Genomic DNA, 23,039 nt, shown 5'->3' with positions numbered 1-23,039 from the left:
CTGGCTGACAGAGACTTTCTGGTCAAATAAGGCCCAGTTCATATTCCGGTTTCTCCTCCTCTGAAGGCCTCCAAAACTCAGATTAATGGAATTTGGTGGATCCTGCATTCTAAAGTACAACATCGGGGTGATTACAATTAAACTTGTGCTCCGTGTTTACCTACTTCAGAATATGGGAAGTTGAGCAGTGAAGTATTTCTGAAACTGATACTAGATTGGGTGTTTTTTATAAACAAAAAAATTAAAGGGTTTTATGATACATTGAAAATGTTTTTACATTGCCCTTTATCTCCAAATTCCAAAAGAATGTTAACCAGTTGAATAGCTGATCTACATGAGGAAAATACAACTCCTTTGTTGTCCAATGCCCAGACATGGACACATAGCTAATCCACAGTAAGAACAAAACAAAATTGTAGATCTCTTGTGGTGTCCCTACCTGTGGCCACCCAATCAAACACATCCTTGAGGAAAGTAATCACATGTTTATTTACTGAGAAGTCTTCCACTCTAGGATCACAACCTGTATTACTAGTCAGTCCAGTTAGATTGGAGGCATACACAAAGAAAAAAATTTGCTTTTAGAGCAATATTTACGTGATGTCTTCACAAACAAATCAAACTTAAACTTGGCTACTGTGGATATTGCAATGCTTATCTGGTGACCTCTAGGCTAAAATGTCTAAGCAAATAATGATTTATCTTGTTAGCCTAATCAGGCTTGAATAATGTTTCTAAAATTTGTCTTTTCTTCCACAACAGTGTATCAGTTTGGATTAACAAACCATCTTTTCACTTGTGAAAAACTGAAACACCTGGAAAAAAAAAAAAAAGAAAGGAGAGTAATTATAAAAGTGTGCAAATCCCCCAGCTTTTGCATGCAAGGAAAACAATAAGTAGTTGAAAACTTGGATTGGTAAGCTTTACGGATATGAATAAGTATGTTTAGGTAGTTACTTATTCTTCCTTGTCCTCCATGTCTTCATTTATAAGAAGCTGGATGAGCTCAAAGGTTTTCACACATTTTTAGCAAAGGTTGAAAATGTTATGGGAAAACACCCACCCATATATGATTTTAGTGTGGTATAAATTGAATGTCAATGTTTAACACTTGCTTATATAGCAAATATGTGAAAACGATAATGCTACTTTGAAGAATGCAAAAACCTGAAATGGCAGGTAAAGATTGACAGTTAAAGACTCAGAATGCAATTTATATCTGCATTTTATTATTTTTTAAGTTTATTTATTTATTTTGAGAGAGTGTGAGAGAGAGTGTGTGCGAGCACATGAGCAGGGGAAGGGCAGAGAGACACAGAGAGAGAATCCCAAGTAGGCTCCATGCTGTCAGTGCAGAGCCCCATGGGGGTCCCGAACCCATGAACCCATGAGATCATGACTGGGCCAAAACCAAGAGTCAGACACTTAACCTATAATCACCCAGGTGCCCCTGCATTTTATTTTAATTGCACAGCATGGAGATAATTCTGACACACAAATAGTTGTAAGTGGCAAAGTAGCAAAAGAGATTTTTATGGTTTGGTTTTGATTTTTGTTTTTTAAATTTTTCTAGAACTGTGAGAATGGTCTTTATTTTGAAATTTGTACAAAAACTTGACAATCCAGTTCATTCATTGGCGGTCTCCAATTTGTTAAAATTTGGCATTTAGCTGGGGCGCCCGGGTGGCTAAGTCGGTTGGACGTCCGACTTCAGCTCAGGTCATGATCTCACAAACTGTGAGTTGGAGCCCCGCATTGGGCTCTGTGCTGCAGCTCAGAGCCTGGAGCCTGCTTTGGATTCCGCATCTCCCTCTCTCTCTGCCAACTCCCCTGCTCTGTCTCTCTCTCTCTCTCTCAAAAATAAATAAACGTTAAAATTTTTTTTTTTTTAAAAACCATAAAATTTGGCATTTAGCACATCTGAGTGTGTATGTGTAGCTTTCCTTTAGTGAGTACGGTGTCAGGCATGATGCTGAGTACTTTATAAACCTTGTTTTATATAGGGATTAGAGTGAATTTGCCATCATGTCCACATTGAATTTTAACACTTGAAAAGAGAGAGGTAGAGAGAGAGAGAATAAAGAACTAGATAGACATTCTGCCTTCTATACATGGGTATATGTGCTTTCATTACTATTTTATAATAATTTAAAATATAGTTTAAAACATTAGCTGTTTTGATTTTTGTTATTGTGAAAGGAGAAACAAAAATATCATCAATTATTTAGTCTGATTTAGCAAAACTATCCATGCAAGTTCTTATGTGACAAGTAACAATGGAATTAAACATATATCTGTTAATACGCATGGGTTGTTTTAGACATTTAATTGGAAAATTAGAGTTTGATGAAAATGTTTTTTCTCTGAATCTATGACGTAGTTCTCTTCTGCTTTCATTTTTTCTAATGTTGCCCAGTAAGTGTGCAGAAAAGCAGTTTAGTTTTCCAACAATGAAAATTTCTTTTTGTCAGCAGATATTTCCCAGGCACTTTTGGTGGCCACCCTCCAAAGTCTTCAGTGCTCTGAGTTTTGTGTTAAGCTGCAGTACAAAACTGTAGCAGTTAAACACAACAAATGCAGCTAGATACCTCTTTTATTTTATTTTATTTTTAGTTTTTAAAATGTTTATTTATTTATTTAGAGAGAGAGAGAGTGAGCAGGGGAGGGGCAGAGAGAAATGAAGAGAGAGAATCCCAAGCAGGCTCCACACTGCCAGCACAGAGCCTGACACAGGGCTCAATCTCATGAATGATGAGATCATGACCTGAGCTGAAATCAAGAGTCAGACCCTTAACCGACTGAGCCACCCAGGTGCCCCCAGATACTTCTTTTAAATAGCACTAGTTAATTATAAATGCAGGAAGCAATAGATTTTAATGTAGTGCTTTGTACTCAAGATATGATTCTCAAAAGAATTAGGGAGTAGGATCTTTAAAATATCTTAATCCACAACGTTCTTGTTTTAAATTTTATTTTAAAATGAAAAGAAAAACTGGTGCAGGTGCCTGGCTCAGTCAGTGGAGCATGCGACTCTTGTTCTTGGGGTCGTGAGTTCAACCCCATGCTGTGTATAGAGATTACTCAAAAATAAAATCTTTAAAAAGATAAATGAATAAAATGAAAACAAAAGCTGGTACTATGTTTTTCTTGGGTAAAATACCCTGAATTTCCTTGTCAGCATCCAAAGCCATGTATTGTTTAATGTTAAAAAATTAAAATGTTGAATAAAGCTTAAAAATGAAACTAGATTTATACATTTGTGCAATCCTAAATTTCCATAGAACACAGTTGGAAAAGCTACTGGACTGGCTCATCTTTTTTTTTTTTTTTTCCTTTTTTTCTGAGTAATTATATTTCAGCTTAATGATCTTACCTTTTAGGAAATGACAGCAGTGTTAGGCTATAGGGATAGACCAGGGTTTAAATGTCTTAGGGTCATCTCTTGGGATCTAAGAAAGAAACCAAATTAGATACTTAATGTTCATAATGCCATTGCAATATTTCATGAGAAAAACAAAGTTTTGAAAATCCTTAGGTTTTGAAAAATTTTCTGACAGAAGGAGGCAGGACTTTCCTGAGGAATGGGACGGTACCATTCCTTTCAAGTGATAACTCTGAAGAGACAGGGATTTGGTGTTGTGATCTCTGCTACACTTAAATGTTGTTTTTTTTTTTTAAATTTTTTTTTTTCTTTCAACGTTTATTTATTTTTGGGACAGAGAGAGACAGAGCATGAACGGGGGAGGGGCAGAGAGAGAGGGAGACACAGAATCGGAAACAGGCTCCAGGCTCTGAGCCATCAGCCCAGAGCCTGACACGGGGCTCAAACTCCCGGACCGCGAGATCGTGACCTGGCTGAAGTCGGACGCTTAACCGACTGCGCCACCCAGGCGCCCCTTAAATGTTGTTTTAAGAGGGCACTTTGATGTTACCTATTTTCTTTGCTTCCCAGATGTGAATCCCAAAGAGAATTCCAAATCTTGTGAAAATGTTTGGGGGAAGACAGTGGGAAGGGAACAGTGGGCAGGCTGAGTTACTTGCACTGGAGCCTACAGACTTGGTTTCCTCTGCAGTGATTTGAGAACAGCCCTGTCTACACCTTTAGCCAAATGATTTGTGTGATTCAGTGCCCTTGCTAATTAACTCCCAGGCTCATTCTACTATCCTCGGCTACAAGCCCCCAAGAGTTTGACCTGTTTATCTTCCTCCTTGTGGTCCTCAGTTCCTGTCTCCTCTGCTGGGAATTCACTCCCTTAGCTCTGGCAGAAAGCAGATATTCCTTCCCTCTGCTGTTGTCCTGTTTTTGTTTGAAGAGTTGACTTTTATTACAAAGGTGTTAAAAGAAAAAACAAACTTCCCATAAATAATGAAGAGTTATGAAGATTCCAAAAAGCTTTTCTTCTAATATTTCTTTCACAAAAATACAAAAAGAAGACAAAGAACAAAAATGAACAAAAACCCTCAACTCTGTAACCTGTTATCCTTACAAATTCTGTTCTGTTTGTTCTTAATCTGTATTGAAATGTAAATGGCGGGCTAGGTTTGCTGTTCTCAAAGGGCCTCCCTGCATTCTTTACTTAACTGGGGCTCAGGGAGTTGCGTGGCTATCTTGTTTAGAATCAGCCTGTTGCACCTGGGCAGGGCAAGACATCGGACAAAGCGCCTCAGTCTGGTCTGAGGTGATTTCAGGTCAGCTCCTCTGCTAAAGGGAATGGAATTTTTAGTCTCTTCCAGAACCTGCTTCCAATTCTTTTCACCAGACCTGGGCTTCTGGGGTGCCCTTCTGCTTTGGAACACAGATCAGTAGTTATTCCCAGCCTTCTTGAGTCTCACCAACTCCCTAGGTCCTGGAGTGAGGACTTAACCTCCTTCCTTCTTCTTCTTCTTCTTCTTCTTCTTCTTCTTCTTCTTCTTCTTCTTCTTCTTCTTCTTCTTCTTTTTTTTATTTCAAAGGTCCCAGGTATGGGACTTAAGCTGCTCTTCCCTGGCTTTTGGTGATCTTCCCTTTATCTTCTCTTTTGCTTGGTGCCCTCATCCTTTTCCTTCTCTATTCTATTTCTCCCTGTTGGTTCTCTATAGCTATAATTAAGGCAATTTTCACTATGAGTATCAAGACTGATTCTGCTTTTCATTAAGTCTCTGCTTCTGAGATCTATCTGACCCAATTTCTTTGGTCCAAGGTCTAGTAACAATAGATATTTGCCATCAGTTCAGGAATTCATCATCATCATTGTTCAGTAAAGGATTAAGTCAGCAGGCCTGGGTAGTCCAAACCCTGCATATTTCAAAGAAAGTTTTAGCTCCTGACCAGCTCCTGGGAGGTAACACCAAAGCCCTAGCAATCCCACCTGATAAGATGTCTTTGTTTACCTGGGGCCTTGTGTCATGTGGTATCATTTGACCTCTGGAAGAGCTGGACACTGAGTAACTAAGATCAGTATGCAGATAACTTACGCCTACACGACTGATCTCTAATAAAAACCCTTGACACCAAGGCTCAGGTAAGCTTCTTTGGTTGGAAAAACCTTGTGTATCTTCTCATACATCATTGCTGGAGAATTAGGTGTTGTCTATGTGACTCCGCTGGGAGAAGACAACTGGAAGCTTGTGCCTGGTCTCTCCTGGACTCTGCCCTATGTTCCTTTTTCCTTTGCTGATGTTAACCTCTATCTTTTCACCATAATAAACCATAACCATGAGTATACCAGCTTTCCTGAATTCTGTGAGTGCATCTAGTGAATCATTGAATCTGAATGTGGTCTTGTGGACTTTTAACTCAGTCTTCTTCATTATCATCACCATCATCATCCTCACCATCAATGTGTGCATTGACCACTTACTATGTGTGACAACTGCAAAATGCTTTTCATGTGTTATCTTTTTTTTTTTTTTTTTTTTTGAGAGAGAGAGACAGAGAGCACATGAGTGAAGGGGGGGACAGAGAGAGGGAGGAGGGAGAGAGAGAATCTTAAGCAGCCTCCACACCCAGCGCAGACCCCAACTTGGGGCTCCATCTCACAACTGGAAGATCATGACCTGAGCTGAAATCAAGAGTCAGACACGTAACCAACTCAGCCACCCTTGCACCCCCCCATGTGTTATCTTAATCAATCCTTACAACAACCTGGAAGGTAATTCTAAATTATTCTCTTCACATACCTGTCCCCCAATTTTATAGATAAGGAAACCAAGTGATCAGAGAAGTTAAATAAATCATCAAAAGTAGAGCTGGCCTTCTAACCCACATCCTTCTGACTCCAGGGCCTATGTCTTAACCACTAAGCTAAAAGGGTACATCGTGACTCCTTTCTGTTGCTAGTTAAGTGGCTGCTTTTTTTCCTGTTTCACATTCTGCGTTGGTTATTCCCTCTTTTCAACAGCTTTGCTCTGTTCCTTTTTAGGTGCTGTCCCTACCTCTTCCCTTCCCCTGCTTCTCTCAACTAAAGGAGTAACCTTCCAGAGACCAGGTAGGAGGGTTTTTAGGTACAAAAACATACATTCAGTAACCGTGTCAGGTAATCCCCCTTCATAGTAAGAAAGGCCACTCTGTGAAGTGTCACCAAACGTTGCAGGGAACAGATTCAGTCCCTGCACCCTGGGGCAAGCATGCTCAACATGGAACCAGTTTCACAGCCTATTAAGTGCTGGTGAAACCTCTTCCAAGACAGTGTGAGAGGCAGGGAGGTGAAGAATGTGATGAAGAATGAAAGAGCATGTGCCTGTCTGAGTGTGTGTGTGCATGTACATGTATGTATGTGTGTGTGTTTGTGTGTCTCACAGGGACAGAATGATAGACAGCATTCTGACAAAGGCACCATGGGAGACTTCACTCTGAGTCACTTCCTGAGTCGTGCAGTTTGTGTCTGTGCTCCATCTCAGAATCCGTGGGACTGAGGTGTGTGTGTGTGTGGCTTTTAAGGCCTTGCCAAGGATCTGTGGCTTAGCTTCCAGCAGAACTGGGTGCAGAATGCATGTTTCTACGTGTTATTGGGGTAGGTTCCAAAACTATAAAGAAACAGAATGCAATCTTGTAGGACTGCCAGTACCTCTCCCTCTGCTCAGAGAAATGCAAAGCAGTGCACAGGGTGTGGGGTTGAGGACTAGTGTTTGGGGTCCAACCAACCCACGCTAGTGTAGGTAAACCTGGCTGCTTCACGGCACAGGAAACGTTCACGTGTCTCTCCTTCATCTGGCAGGGACAGCTCCCTTTACTGAACTAACAGGTGGCACTTAAAAGTGCCATTAAAATGCTGCCAACTCTGAGTCTGGGCATCCAGAACTGTGAACGAAGCAGGAAGGCAAAATGGAACATGGGGGTGGCAAGGCAGTGGCAATGCGGAGGGAAGAGAGTAGGTGGGAGGAGGCTGCATTAGGGTCTGCACGGCAGGGAAGGTAAAGTCCTTCAGAAACTGGACACCTGCCAACCATACAGAACATGGATGGGTGTCGCCACTGGAATTGGGCGCTGGTCTAGAATGAAAGGACTGCTTCTCAAGGAGATACTCTAGAGCCAGGCCTCAGCCCAGCACATGACACAACCACTTGTGGTGGCTGCAAGTGTTCCTTGTGAGTCAGCATTATGAAGCTGCCCCTTCCAAATGCCGGGTGAACTGAAACCTGTTTGCAAACTTGTTTCTAAGCTGAAGGTCTGATTTTAGCTTCCAGGAGATGGAAACTGAATCTGCTTATTTGCTTTATGTGGCCTCCTGCTAGGTCAGCCCCCCACACACCATGTTTTTGTAGTTACTTTATATACATATATATATATATATATATATATATATATATGTATATATATGTATGTATATATATATGTATATATATACATATGTACATATGTATATGTACATATATGTATATATATGTGTATATATATATACATACATATATATATGTTTATTTTTGAGAGAGAGACAGTGAGCACAAGCAGGGGAGTGGCAGAGAGAGACAGAGAGGGAGACACAGAATCTGAAGCAGGCTCCAGGCTCTGAGCTGTTAGCGCACAGCCTGATGTGGGGCTCAAACCCACAAACCGTGAGATCATGACCTGAGCTGAAGTCAGACCCTTAACTGACTGAGCCACCCAGGTGCCCCTTGTAGTTACTTTAATAAATACTTTTTGCTGTGAGTGATAACAAGGTGTTTGTATTTGCCCTACTGTCAAATTCTCCAAGGAAGTATTTTTCTTTCTTTCTTTCTTTTTTTAAATGTTTATTTAGTTTTGAGAGAGAGAGAGAGAGAGAGAGAGAGAGAGAGAGCAAGCGGGAAAGGGCAGAAAGAGAGGGAGACACAGAATCCAAAGCAGACTCCAGGCTCCAAGCTATCAGCATAGAGCCTGATGGGCAAACTCACGAAATGTGAGATCATGACCTGGGCCGAAGTTGGATGCTTAATCAACTGAGCCACCCAGGTGCCCCACCAAGGCAGTATTTTTCTAATTTTTAAGACTGTGGAACTCTTCATGTCTCTGAATCCTAAAGATTTTTTTTTTTTAGGTGAAATCACTGTTTCTAAGGAAAAGTTCTAATTTGAAAATGTAGGTATTTTCTGTGTATCTTTAAAAGAAGTTTCCTTTTTTTTCCCTTGTGGAATTTTAAATGACTGTATAAAACACATTTCCAAGAAATACATTTTCCTTTCTCCCATCACCAAGAAAGAGATACATAGAGATGACATTTTTGGGTATGTATGGCCGAGCCAGGCTGCTCTGCTGGGCTCAGAGCAGAAACTACCACCAGCAACACCGTTGTAACCAAGTGTTAACCACCTAAGAAAGGGCACATGGGTAAAAACCACAATCAACAGCTCTGATCAAAGTAACCAAAGACACAGATGTAAACAACCTTTGATATAGTAAACGATTGTTCAAATAGAATTTTTTTGCCTGCTTTTTGTTGCAGCTTGAAACTAATGATCTGCAAAAATGAGGCTGCTAGTCTTTTTTTTTTTTTTTTTTTAAGTTTATTTATTTATTTTGAGACAGAGTGCACTCACAAAAGCTGGAAGGGGCAGAGAGAGAGGGAGAGAGAGAATCCCAAGCTGGCTCCCCACCACCAGCGCAGAGCCAGACTTGGGGCTCAATCCCATGAACCATGAGATCATGACCTGAGCTGAAACCATGAATTGGACACTCAACTGACTGAGCCACCCAGGCGCCCTGAGACTGTAGTCTTAAGAGTTGTTTTTTGCTGTCCTTAGCAGGTCAACTCGATTTAATGTGGAAATCTTTTTAAGCCCTTTGGGAGAGGCATATTTTGAAGAAAGTGATTAATAGTTATGGGTATTTGGTGGAAACTTCACTTTAATATTTACAGAGTGACTTATATTTACATAATATTTTTACATGCGTTATTTTATTTAATTCCAAAGGAAAAGTACTGAGGGTTTGACCATCATTTCTGTTTAAGAAATAGTTATAGGCAGGCTGTTATTTACCTTATGGTTATAAGGAGGTTATTAAAAGAGGAGGTTTTAGACTCTCCAGTGCATGTTCTAGTACAGAGAAATTCTGAACCTCTCACCTTCCGACTTGTCAGAGCAAATTGTGTTTTGACAACAGTATTCAAAGGCCAAATACTAAGGGTGTTAATTATCTGTTTCTCAAAAAATGTTTGTTTTTGTTTTTTTGCATAGTACAGTGTTATATGCCAGTGTGAATCATTATATACAGCTCACCCTTTAAAAATTTTTTTTAATGTTTATTTTAAGAGAGAGAGAGAGAGAGAGAGAGAGACAAAGCATGAGTAGGGGAGAGAAGAGAGGGAAACACAGAATCCGAAGCAGGCTCCATGCTCTGAGCTGTCAGCACAGAGCCCGATGTGGGGCTCAAACTCAGTGGACTGTGAGATCATGACCTGAGCAGAAGTGGAATGCTTAACTGATTGAACCACCCAGGCGCCCCTATGCAGTTGATCCTTGAACAACATGGGGGTAGGGGTGGCAACCCTCCGTGAAATTGAAAATCCACTTATAATTTTGACTCCCAAAAACTTAAGTACTACTAGCCTACTGTTTACTGAAATGAACTATGTTATTGTAACATAGCTGATTAGCACATATGTATCATATACTATATTCTTATTATAAAGTAAGATAAAGAAGAGAAAATGTTGTAAGAAAATCTTAAGGGGACACCTGTGTGGCTCAGTTGGTTAAGTGTTGGACTCTTGATCTCAGCTCAGGTCTTGATCTAGGGTCGTGAGTTTGAGCCCCGCAATGGGCTCCACACTGGGCATGGAAGCCTACTTAAAAAAAAAATATCTTAAGGAAGAGAAAATACATTTACCATGCTGTACTGTAATAAATCTGGGTATAAGTGAATCTGCACAGTTCAAACCTATGTGGTTCAAGGATTGACTGTATTTCAGTTAAAATAGCATGTTGTAGTTTGTTTCAAGGTAAATCTGATACAGGCTCAGATTTGTTTCAAGATGCTTTAAAGAGACTGGTCTGTGTGAGGAGCCAGGCTATGAGAACTTTAGGAGGCTTATTGTGTGAATAAATCATAATTTCTAAAGAACTGAAGATGGAGACTTGGATTGTGATAGAAGCTAGATGCCAGGGAAGCTGGAACAAAGATCATTCAGGTTTCACCCTCCTGATGTGAAGATAAGTGGTATGGCCACAAGTTTTTATTTGTTATCTCTATGCCAGAAAGAACAACAAACAGCCTGTTAAAGTTTTTTTCTACGAATATCAGAGACTTACAAGGTAAGGCCATTAAAAAAAATTTTTTTATGTTTATTTATTTTGAGAGAGAGAGGGAAAGAACACAAGCGCAAGTGGGGGTGGGGAAGAGAGAACAGGAGAGAAAATCCCAAGCAATCTCCACACTGTCAGCACAGAGCCTGATGCAGGGCTCCTTCTCAGGAGCCCTTCACAGAGCCTGTGGAATCATGACCTGAGCCAAAATCAAGAGTTGTACACTTAACTGACTGAGCCACCCAGGCGCCCCCAAGGTAAGGCCATTTTTTTTTTTTTAAATTTTTTTAACGTTTATTTATTTTTGAGACAGAGAGAGACAGAGCATGAATGGGGGAGGATCAGAAAGAGAGGGAGACACAGAATATGAAACAGGCTCCAGGCTCTGAGTGGTCAGCACAGAGCCCGACGCGGGGCTCGAGCTCACGGACCGCGAGATCATGACTTGAGCCGAAGTCGGCCGCTTAACCGACTGAGCCACCCAGGCGCCCCGGTAAGGCCATTTTTGAGGGCTACTTGGTCCCATTTTACTTTGAATCTAATGAAACTGCCACAGGGCCTTTGCACTAACTATTCTCTGTCTGGAACATACCATTACCAGCTTTATGCTTGCTCCTTCCTCAGCTCAAAGGTCAATGTCCTAGAGAAAATTTCTCCAATAGACCATCAAAAATAATCTAAAATAATCTTTCCATCACATTATAGCCCCCTATTTTTCTATTTTGCTTCAGAGTATTTCTCACCACCTGAGATTGTATTGTGTGAATGTGAGCTCCATGTGGGCAGAGATTGACTGGCTCACTGTTTCTTTAGTTCCCCAGCAGTGTCTGGTGCATGGAAAAATGAATGAATGATTGCATGATGAATGATCAGAGCTGGGGCCAAATTTGACCTCTTTGACTTTAAGAAAAGGTTAAGGCTAAATTAGTAAAGTTTTGTTCTATTGATGAACAGGCATCATCCAGAGTCAGCTAAGTACTTATAATTCACAGTAGTTGTTTGTCTTCCTCCCCTGCTACACCATAAACAACTTGAGAGCAGATACCAGTGAATCTCATTCACCAGTATACTCCTGGTACCTCAAAATATGCAAAAAGGAAAGTATTGAATTAATTTCTTGAATTTGATTAAAATATGAAAGGTAAGTAGGGATTAGCCAGGTGAGGAAAAGGAAGAAGATGGTTTCAAGCAGAGGAGAGAGCTTGGTGGAAGCCTCTGTCCTTGATATGAGGAACAGACAGAAGATGGCAAGTGTGGAGAGAGAAGGCAGGGTAGGGTGCCATGCATAACTGGAGAAGTGGGTGAGGCCAGCCATAGGGGAATTTGCAGGTTTGTAGGCTTGGCGGGGCAAGTTAAAAAGTTATATCTTTATCCTAAGAGCAATGGGAACCTTTTTACCTGTGTATATGCTAGAGTGACATGATCATATTTGTCACAACACAAATTTTTGGCTGCACTGGGTACTGTGAAGTCAGCAATGAAGCTGCTTTGACCTAGGCTGGAGAGATGTGAGGTGGACTTAGGGTCTCTAGCAAGTAAGCTCCACAAATGTAGAGACTGCCCTCTGTTTCATTCACTTCTGAATTCCCAGCACCCAGAACAATGTCTGGTACCTGCTTTGTGGTACAATACAGATAGAGGAGTATTGCCATTTCCTGTGACCGGAAGTAGCAGATGAATCTATATTTTATGTGTTTCTGGTCCTCTTTGTTACACCAAGAGTCAGGACTTCCTCCTCTCTGCTTCCCTTGGGAGGCCCCACTCAAGGCTGGCTTTTGGTTATTCTTTTTCTGTTGGTGTACAGCTGAAGGGAGGGGGTCTGGAGGTGAGAATGGAGAAAGTTTTTTTTTTTTTAAGTTTTATTTATTTATTTATTTTAAGGGAGACAGAGACAGTGTGAGCGGGGGAGGGGCAGAGAGAGGTGGAGACACAGAATTGGAAGCAGGCTCTAAGCCCTGAGCTGTCAGCACAGAGCCCAATGTGGGGCTCAAACTCAGGAACCGCGAGATCATGACCTGAGCCAAAGTCCGACGCCCAACTGACTGAGCCACCCAGGTGCCCTTGGGCTTCCTTTAATATAGATATGAAAAAATACAAATTTCTTTTAAGAGGTAGAGAATCAGTTCTTTTCTCTCTAAGAAGCAATATATTATGCTGGAGCAAGACAGTCTGGGTTTGAATCTTGACCTTGGGCAAATGACCATACCTCAGTTTCCTCAATAGTAAAATGAAAAAAATAATACTAATTACCTGATAGAGTTTGACTAATGAGATATTTCACTAATGTGAAATATTTAGTATGGTGCCCAATCAATGCCAACTACTATTACTATTTATATTAGGATGATATGAGGAGATGGGCAAGGTGGACTCAGTGACCTCACTGGGGTTGTGTAGCTGCAACATTCAGCAGGCTGGCCTTGCAGCAGGCTGCATCTAGCAGGTAGCTCCCCAGTCTTCCCTCTCCTGGGCTGGGTGGCATTGTTATAAAATGGAATGAAGTGGAAAAGCAGCCGCTGTTATTTCTTTTCATTTTCTTTTAGTGTTTATTTATTTATTTATTGAGAGAGAGAGAGAGAGAGAGAGAGAGAGAGAATCTCAAGTAGGCTCTGTGCTGCCAGCATGGATGTGGGACTTGATCTCACAAACTGTGATATCATGACCTGAGCTGAAATCAAGAGTTAGATGCTTAACCAACTGAGCCACTCAGTTGGCACTCAGATGCTCCAAGATCATGTTATTTCTAAATGAAAGCTAGACTGTGTACCCTGTGTTTGTATAGGGAGCATGGAGAGTGTGTTATCAAATATAGCTACATGACACATGGCTTATTTTTATGTTTAGTTTTCTTGAAGAGTAGGATAGATTAGATAGGATAGAGGGAGGAAATATAACAGCTTGATGAAATCATTAGTTGTTTAATATTTAGCTATTAGTTTTTGTTTTGTTTTCTTTTTTTAATAATTCTTTTCTTATATTTATTTTATTTTTGAGACAGAGAGAGAGCAGGGAAGAAGCAGAGAGAGAGGGAGAGAGAGAATCCCAAGAAGGCTCCATGCTGTCAGTGCAGAGCCTGATGTGGGGCTCAATCCCATGAAGCATGAGATTATGACCTAAGCCAAAATCAAGAGTCTGATGCTTAACCAACTGAGCCATCTGGTGCCCAGCTATTAGTTTCCAAAGCATGATAAATTACTCTACTTCAGGATTGCTGAGAAAATCAAATTAAATAACAGATAGGGATGTGCTTTTTAAAATTTTTAAATTGCTACATATACAAAAGGTATTTGTGTGATTTCTTTTTATCATCTTATATTTTATTAAAAAAATTTTAAATGTTTTTTATTTATATTTGAGAGAGAGACAGAGCACGAATAGGGGTAGGGCAGAGAGACAGAGACAGAATCTGAAGCAGGCTTCAGGCTCTGAGGTGTCAGCATAGAGCCCGACATGGGGCTCGAACTCATGAGCAGTGAGATCATGACCTGAGACGAAGTGGGATGCCCAACCTACTGAGCCACCCGAGGTGCCCCTATCATCTTATATTTTATAATTTGACCTTATAATTTGATCAGATTAGGTTATGAATTTTTACCTTACTGGTCTAAGAAGCAAGAGATAGAAAAATCACCTTTTAGGAAAGTAAACAATAATTCCTTACCATCTCTGTGAACCGATCTGCACAGGCCATTCGAACTTGTTCCGGGGTTGCTGGACTCTTCACTATGAAGTCCTCGACTATGTCTCTTTCTTTGCATGCTGCAGCCACAGCATCAGTGATGGCAAAGAACACAGATGACCCCAAGAACATCCCGGACTCCCCCAGGCCCTGCAAGAAAGCACATTTGTTTTAGAACCTTCTATAGTAGATTACAAACTATATTTCAGGGCCCAGATCTTTATTCTCCATTGTGTCCCCAACTCTGAGCAAGTGTCTCACTCACAATAATTCTCAATAAATGTTTGTTCACTGATTTATTGACTGAATGAAACTTGAATACTCTTAAAAATCCCAGTATCACCTGAGCTTCCCATATCTGTAATACTGTCTAGGTTGAATATTTGTTCTATAGGAAAGGAATGTGTCTACAGGAAAGGGGGGGTTACCCTATTTAGGGAAGCACAATAAATAGCCAATGTCATGAGCAGAGAGAAAAAATGCCTCATTATGTCTGCAGAATCAGGGAGGGTAGGGTACTCTATGAGTATAGACTTTGGTACCAGATAAAGGGTTGAAAGCCTATCATCCACAAGGAATAGTCAGGTAATATAAAGGGGGTACTGTGAGTAGTTGAAGGACAGTAAGGAAAAGCGGGAATCATGGTGAAGTAGAGATACCCCCAGGTCCTGTCTCAAGGGGCAGCTGTTTTTCAGTTCTAGCTAATTTATGCCTTCTAAGAATGTAGCCAAAATTACCAGATCATCCAATTTTTCAAGAGAATTTAGATGTTCTTATTTTAATGTACAATTCCCTGATACTTAAAAGCACTGTAGGTCACAGAAAACACATCTGCAGCATAGATTCAGTCAGTGGCCCTCCAGTCTGCAGCCCTAGATATTAAGTTTGAATCCTGGCCCTTACTCCCTCTGTTTTTATGGGTGAGATTCTCTCTCCAGCCTCTGTTTCTTTATTGGTGAAATTCAGGCAATGGTATCTACCTTACAGGGTGCTGTGAAGTTCAGCAAGTGCAAAAGCACCCAGCGGTACTTGGTAGGTCCCTGTTATTACACAGCACCTTCCATAGGGCCCCTGTAAACCCCTGATTTTCCTGAGGGTCTGTGTAAGAGTGGCTGGCCACAACCACAGGACTCAAGCATCCTGCCTGTCCTATTGCTCTTAGGATCTGAAAGCTGCTCTCTGTGGGCTCTGAGCTTCCTTTTGCCTTTTCCTCTTTGAGTGATTTCCAGCCTGATGAGAATCCAAGGGTGCTGCTGATTGCCCTTCGTTTCAAACATGCACCCCCCCACCCAAGTGTCATCATCACACACTAGAGGAAGTTCCTGGGATGAAAGTGGGCTCCAGTTTGGAAATGATAAAATTCCAGCAGATATATGTGGACTCGTTTTCTCTTATATCAATTTGTCACCCCTAGTAAGAAGTTTCCTGAAAGACTTGAAAGAAAATTAAAAAAAAATTTTTTTTAATGTTTATTTTTGAGAAAGAGAAAGAGAGAGAGAGACAGAGTGTGAGTTGGGGAGGGTCAGAGAGAGGGAGACACAGAATCCAAACCAGGCTCTAGGCTCTGAGCTGTTAACATAGAGCCCAGTGGAGGGCTCGAACCCACAAACTGAACTGTTAGATCATGACCTGAGCCGAAGTCAGTAGCTCAATAGACTGAGCCACCCAGACACCCTGAAAGAAAATTTTGACAATACATCTCTTTCTTTTTTTTTTTTTTTCAACGTTTTTATTTATTTTTGGGACAGAGAGAGACAGAGCATGAACGGGGGAGGGGCAGAGAGAGAGGGAGACACAGAATCGGAAACAGGCTCCAGGCTCTGAGCCATCCACCCAGAGCCCGACGCGGGGCTCGAACTCACGGACTGCAAGATCGTGACCTGGCTGAAGTCGGACGCTTAACCGACTGCGCCACCCAGGCGCCCCTTGACAATACATCTCAAACCTAAAGGAAATTTCAACTCTGAGATGATTTTCATGTAATCTGCATACAGCAGTGCAAATAAATGCTGACCTTTATTTTGATTTGCAGTTCCACAACTTTAGCAGTTACTAAGGGTTCGTGTCTTTGGTTCCTGACACTATTGACATTTTGGGCTAGATAATTCTTTGTTGTGGGGGCTGTCTTGTACATTGAAGGCTGTTTAGCGGCATCTCTGGCCTCTCTACCCAGAGCAGTGACATCTCCTCCCTCCAGATGCTGGTCCATCTCCAGACATTGTCAAATGTATCCTGGGGACCATTTGAAACTACTGTCCTATATCCATTTCTGCGTATGGATGAGGACCCTGAGCTCCCAAGAGGGGAGTGATTTGTCTACCATCATAGGGAGCTGGTGAGGCTGGGGTGAAAACTCAGCTCCACTGAGACCTCAGTCCAGGATTCTTCCCATGCTGCCATGCTTCCTAAGATTTTAGTTAAGTTTCTTTTCTTTTCTTTTTTTTTTTTTTTTCAGTTGAGGTTGCTTTTCTTTTTAATTTTAAGTTGTTTTATTTTTTATTTTTTTAAAAATTTACATCCAAATTAGTTAGCATATAGTACAACAATGATTTCAAGAGTAGATTCCCTAGTGCCCCTTACCCATTTAGCCCATCCCCCCCCTCCCACAACCCCTCCTGTAACCCTCAGTTTGTTCTCCATATTTTTGAGTCTCTTCTGTTTTGTCCTCCTCCCTGTTTTTATATTATTTTTGTTTCCCTTCCCTTATGCTCATCTGTTTTGTCTCTTAAAGTCCTCATATGAGTGAAGTCATATGATTTTTGTCTTTCTCTGACTAATTTCACTTAGCATAATACCTCCATTTCCAATCATGTAGTTGCAAATGGCAAGATTTCATTCTTTTTGATTGCCGAGTAATACTCCACTGTGTGTATATATATATATATATATATATATATATATATATATACACACCACACCACATTTTCTTTATCCATTCATCCATCGATGGACATTTGGGCTCTTTCCATACTTAGGCTATTGTTGATACTGCTGCTGTAAACATGGGGGTGCATGTGTCCCTTCAAAATAGCACACCTGTATCCCTTGGATAAATGCCTACTAGTGCAATTGCTCGGTCATAGGGTAGTTCTATTTTTAGTTTTTTGAGGAACCTTCATACTGTTTTCCAGAGTGGCTGCACCACCTTGAATTCCCACCAACAATGCAAAAGAGATCCTCTTTCTCTGTATCCTCGCCAACATCTGTTGTTGCTTGAGTAGTCTTAAGTTTCTTAAGTGAAAATATTCCATCAAATCAGAGCTTTTCACCTGGAAATTTAGAGTTTCCAGTGAAAGAGGATATTAATAAATAAAATCTCTAGCCGAGGATGGCCATTGGACAGAGATCATTTATCCTCTCTGAATCTCACTTTTCTCTAGGTGATTCACCTCCAAATTCTAACAGTCTATTATGATTTGGTTCTGATACAGGTTGACATGTATTCTTTATTTTTTCCACCTGCTTCATTTACCATGCTACCTGCATTGCATAGTAGTAGGTTTGGGTGCTTACCTTGGATGAATAGATGGTTAATGGGGTTTGTGATGATGGCAACAAGGAGACATTGAACTCCTCTGGGACGTCAGTGATGGTTGGAATTTTATATTCATCTGGGCCTCGAGAGTACAGAACACCTTCTGGGGAATATTTTAGCTCTTCAGTGGTATAAAGGCCCATTCCCTGAATAAAGGAACCTTCAACCTGAAAGGGGAAAATGTCAAGCTCTGTGATACTGTATGTTTCTTAGAAGGCCTTTACCTATCCCACAGTGGCTTTCAGGAAGTGGCAGCTATCTAAGTGGGCCAGTACCTACCTGCCCAATATCAATGGCAGGATTTAGGCTGCAACATGCATCCATGATGATGTCCGTTCTGATTTTCTGCCAAAAATTAAAATTACCTCATCACAACAACTTAAAAATATTACATGAAGGTTTATTTAAATGGTATCCAGAACTCCTATTGGTTAATTAACACTGCACTGAACCTCATTAATATTAGAGGTGGTAAGAAATCTGCCAAATTCTTCAATTTTAGTGCTACGACTGGCAATGACCCCAGAAGATCTTTCTATTTTGACTTCTCTTTTTTTTATGTCAAACTTCTTTCTTTAATTTTTTTAAATGTTTTTATTTATTTTTGAGACTGAGAGAGACAGAGCATGAGCAGGGGAGGGGCAGAGAGAGAGGGAGACACAGAATCCCAAGCAGGCTCCAGGCTCTGAGTGGTCAGCACAGAGCCTGACAAAGGGCTCGAACTCACGGACTGTGAGATCATGACCTGAGCTGAAGTTGGACGCTTAACCGACTGAGCCACCCAGGCACCCCTGATTTTGACCTCTCTTAAGTGACTCCAAAGTCCATGGTATGTTAGTGCCTTTGAGTGTCACTTAGTAAATAATTGAGCCTGGTTGTTCTTCTGATTCTAAACCTGGATTTGTTCTTTTTTTTTTTTTTTAATGTTTATTTATTTTTGACACAGAGAGAGACAGAGAATGAGTGGGGGAGGGGCAGAGAGAGAGGGAGACACAGAATCTGAAATAGGCTCCAGGCTCTGAGCTGTCAGCACAGAGCCTGATGCGGGGCTCTAACTCACAGACCGCAAGATCATAATCTGAGCTGAAGTCGGACGCTCAACCGACTGATCCACCCAGGCGCCCCTGGATTTGTTGTCCTTATACAATTCATGAGCTCATCTAGTCCTCATGATGATTTGATGTAGATAGTTTTTTTTTAAAGTTTATTTTTGAGAGACAGAGAGAGAGGGGGAGACAGAATCCCAAGAAGACTCCATGTGATCAGTGCAGAGCCCAACCCAGGGCTTGAACTCACAGTGAGATGATGACCTGAGCTGAAATCAAGAGTCAGATGCTTAACTGATTGAGCCACCCAGGTGCCCTGATGTAGATGATTGCCATTTTACTGAAGAAATCATGTAGCCATAGTGGCATGTTTGAAATTAGAGATTTGAAAGATATTGGACCATATTATGGGAAAATGTTGAGAATATCTTTGACTTTGCTTATCTACTTCGTTGGATAAGAACGGATGAGAATTGGATGAGAAACATCACAATGATTTGGCCCTTATGTTTTGGAACAAGCATGTGTAGATAGGTTGTTAAGGAGCCAGCCACAGAAAACCCCTAGGTGCCTGTGGTCTATCCAGGAATACCTTTGGGCTTTCCTTCTGCCCTCACATCCCATGCTTGTTCTGACAATATCATCATTCTCTGTGGAGGCACACTAGCTGGGCTACCTTCTATCTAGCTTTTTGGATCAGCAGCTCTCTTTTGACTCAAATGTTGACCTCTCAGACAACCTCCTATGTTCATTCTCAACAGCTAGGGCAGGACGTTGGACACACCTCAGGGTGGGCCTGTGACTGGCAGGTGTTTGGATTCAGCAACCACAAATAACTGGCAGCAGTAGGCCTGTCATTTAATTTCTCTGATTTCCCTTTAATTAAAAGAAATTTTGCCTCTTCAAGGAATAAGCTATTTTAAGGGATTGAAGTAATACCAAAATGACTGGACCTTAACCAGTAATAAGGAAGCCATAGGGACAACCAAATTTTCACTGTTCTGGTTCCATAAATTCTGGAAGACCCCCATGAGATTTCTTTCTTTAGGGATTTATACCAAAGCCCTCTGATAGAATTTCCAGATAAAATAGGTATGTCCCCAACTCTGCATTGAACATATTTGTACCAGAAATTTATTTGTTGTTTAATCAGGCATCCTATATTTTTATTTGCTAGCAACAAATCTGGTTGATTTCTAAACTAGTTGATTTCTAAAAACAGCTTTTCTCTGAGTATGGAGTCTTGAATGGGTTACAGGTATGTCAAGACACTGACACTTGGACTTTTGCAGGGGTCTGGGCCAGGATTTTCAGGTTGGTCACCTGCCACCATGGTTTCCTTGTTTGCAAAAGTGTGCTGGCAAATATTATCATTATCTATGTGTGCCATTATGTGAAAGACATTAGGAAATATACTTTTAAAATAATTATATAAGCAATCTATGATCCTGATTTCATGAGTTTACTTCCTCACAATGATCTAGAATGAAAATGGGGACATAATGTATCCTAAGGAGGAACCTGAGTGGAATGTGAGGGCAAGTGCTCTCCAGACATCCCTTCATTTACCGTCTTTTCTGTATAATTTATATAAAATCTAAGTGATGGACAAATTTACCAGCAATGGGGCAATAAAAGGCATTTTGATAAGATTTGCAAGTCAATATTTCCAATTTCCTTCTTATTTTACATAAACTGACCATTTCTAGTTTCAGGTAAAATGGTTCAAGATGATGTTGGAATAATCTGTGTATGGAATTTAGATGTGTCATTGGTCCATTCTGTAGATTTCCTAACAATTTCCATACTTTGGATATACTATATTCTCTTTAAGGTTTCTGTAATCTCTCTATTCCGAGAATGATACCTGGAGTATATTCATAGGTTTACCTTTTATGGTGGAAGTTGTTAACTTTTGATTACATGTGACTCCCTGATTCCAGAAGGACGCTCAATTAAGTAGCAAGCACAACAATTATTTTCAGACCTCATCTCCCCAGCCCCCCCAATCTTTTTTGTTAGGGACAGTAGTACCTTTGGGATAACTGACTTTAGAGAAACATCACAGTGCTATCTGCTCTCAAATATTTACTGAAGGCAATTTATTAAATTACCTATTCCTTCAGATTAGATAAATTGACCTTTAGGAACAGAATCTTACCTCCAGTTTTTTTAGAAAAACTTTGAAAAGCAACTTTGTTGTATGAAATGGAATAAAAAACAATGCACTTGAGGCTGTCATGAACAATTCTGTTTTTGACTACTGCTTTAAAATTTTTTTTAATTAAATTAATTTTTTATTGAGGTATAATTGACATACAACATTATATTAGTTTCAGGTATACAATATGATTTGATATTTGTATATATATCAAAATGACCATCACAATAAGTCTAGTTAACTTCTACCACCATACATAGTTAAATTTTATTTTCTTGTGATGAGGACTTTGAAGATCTAGTCTCTAAGCAACTTTCAAATATGCAATACAGTATTATTAACTATAGTTACCATTTTGTACTTATCCCCCATGACTTAATTCTTTTATAACTGGAAGTTTGTGCCTTTTGACCCCCTTTTCTCTCTTCATCCCCCCACCCCCACCCCCCACCTCTGGCAACTACCAACCACTGTTAGGAGCAATTCCTTTTGACTACTTCTTTTTAAGTGAAAATTCAGAATAAGCCTGGATCTCTAGATATTCCCAAGGAATTGAAAAAAAAAATACTGTTCTTATTGTACAAGTAGTACATAATGAAATTGGGCTATTTAATGTGCAACATAATTTTGTTGTTGTTGTTGTTGGTTTAATTTGCCAAGAGGAAAGTTATATTTGGTTTACCTTGTGAGCGCCTGTCAGGCAGTCAATTTCAACCTCAGAACAGGCTGCTCCATAGACATAGTATGGAAAAGGGTCTCCTTCTCCCTTCTCCCAGTCCATGTCGGCCTTGTATCCCCTGATGGAAGAAATAAAGCCCACCAGCTTGGGGCGGTGATAGCAGTGAGGTTGCAAACAATGTTGACTCATTTTAAAAGTTATTTAAGTTTTAAAGTGTCCAGCTCAATGACTGCATGTCTGACGAGAAGGAACCAGAGGGGCCACAGCAGTGGAGAAAGAATGTGCAGAGTCTACACTCAAGTATTTAGACGCAAAGGGTCATAGTGATGCAACTTGCTCTCAAATGGATCAGAAATAACAATATACAAAGAGAAAGAGGGAGGGGGGAAATGATAAAGCAAATGTGACAAATTACAGTAGGTACTTCTGGATAGAAAGGATATATAGTATTCCTTCTACTATATTTGCAACTCTTCTACGAATTTAAAGTACTTTCCAAATGAAAACAAAACAAAAAACCAAACCAAAACAAAAAAGTTATTAAAGTTTTATGATAGCATTTCATCTTACTGATACTTCAACTGCTTTTTAAGGTTTTTTTTTTTAAGTTTATTTATTTATTTTGAGAGAAAGAGAGAGAGCACAAGCAGGGAAGGGGCAGAGAGAGAATTCCAAGCAGGTTCTGTGCTGTCAGCACAGAGCCCAACACAGGGCTTGATCCCAGAAACTGTGAGATCACGATCTGAGCCAAAATCAAGAGTCGGACACTTAACTGGCTGAACCACCCAGGTACCACTCAACTGCTTTTTAAACTCATTTAAACTGCTACTTGTATTTGCAACCTAGCTAATTATAGCAGCACTGTCACGTGCCTCCATTTAAAAAGGATACCCTTTGTGTTTCAGTTAAGAAGCCAAAAAGAAAGAATCCAACAGGCTGTTTTGGTCCGACCTCCCAGTGTGTCTGTATTCACAGTGTAGAGTTTGAGCTTTTAGCTCTGTGGATTGAGAACCTCAACTGATTTTATCAGCATTCCCAAAGGAACCCTCTAGACTATGGTAACCAAACTCACTGGGGAATTGATGGTAATTCAGAGCTGGTAAAAAAGGGCATGTGATTCAATGCATTAATGTACAATGGAAGATGTACCCAGCTAGATGGCTGACTTGCTCTCTTCTTGGGTAACGGAACTCAGAAATTTAGAACTCATGTGCAGGGCACTGGGCTGGGCTATTACC

At 40.5% G+C, this 23,039-nt stretch overlaps 1 protein-coding gene across 4 annotated transcripts in view; it reads right to left on the bottom strand.

Moving 5' to 3' along the window:
* Positions 1–465: 465 nt before the first annotated feature.
* Positions 466–23,039, bottom strand: part of AOX1 (aldehyde oxidase 1) — an 81,323-nt gene continuing 58,749 nt past the window's right edge. The window contains exons 29-34 of one of the 4 annotated variants that reach the window (XM_086719236.1): positions 21,805–21,919; positions 18,195–18,260; positions 17,894–18,082; positions 14,363–14,530; positions 3,374–3,449; positions 466–815 (exon numbers count right to left, since the gene is read on the bottom strand). In XM_086719236.1, coding sequence (XP_086575362.1) covers positions 3,396–3,449; positions 14,363–14,530; positions 17,894–18,082; positions 18,195–18,260; positions 21,805–21,919 — 592 coding nt within the window. In that variant the 3' untranslated portion in view covers positions 466–815; positions 3,374–3,395. Of the gene's footprint in view, positions 816–3,373; positions 3,450–14,362; positions 14,531–17,893; positions 18,083–18,194; positions 18,261–21,804; positions 21,920–23,039 lie in introns of those variants that run through there. The other 3 variants (XM_086719237.1, XR_015255433.1, XM_086719238.1) reach the window with 3 other exon arrangements.

The sequence above is a fragment of the Puma concolor genome, chromosome C1, assembly GCF_028749965.1.
Source record: "Puma concolor isolate L17-30 chromosome C1, mPumCon1.1.hap2, whole genome shotgun sequence".
NCBI lineage: Eukaryota > Metazoa > Chordata > Mammalia > Carnivora > Felidae > Puma > Puma concolor.
This window is presented reverse-complemented; position numbering and strand designations above follow the sequence as displayed.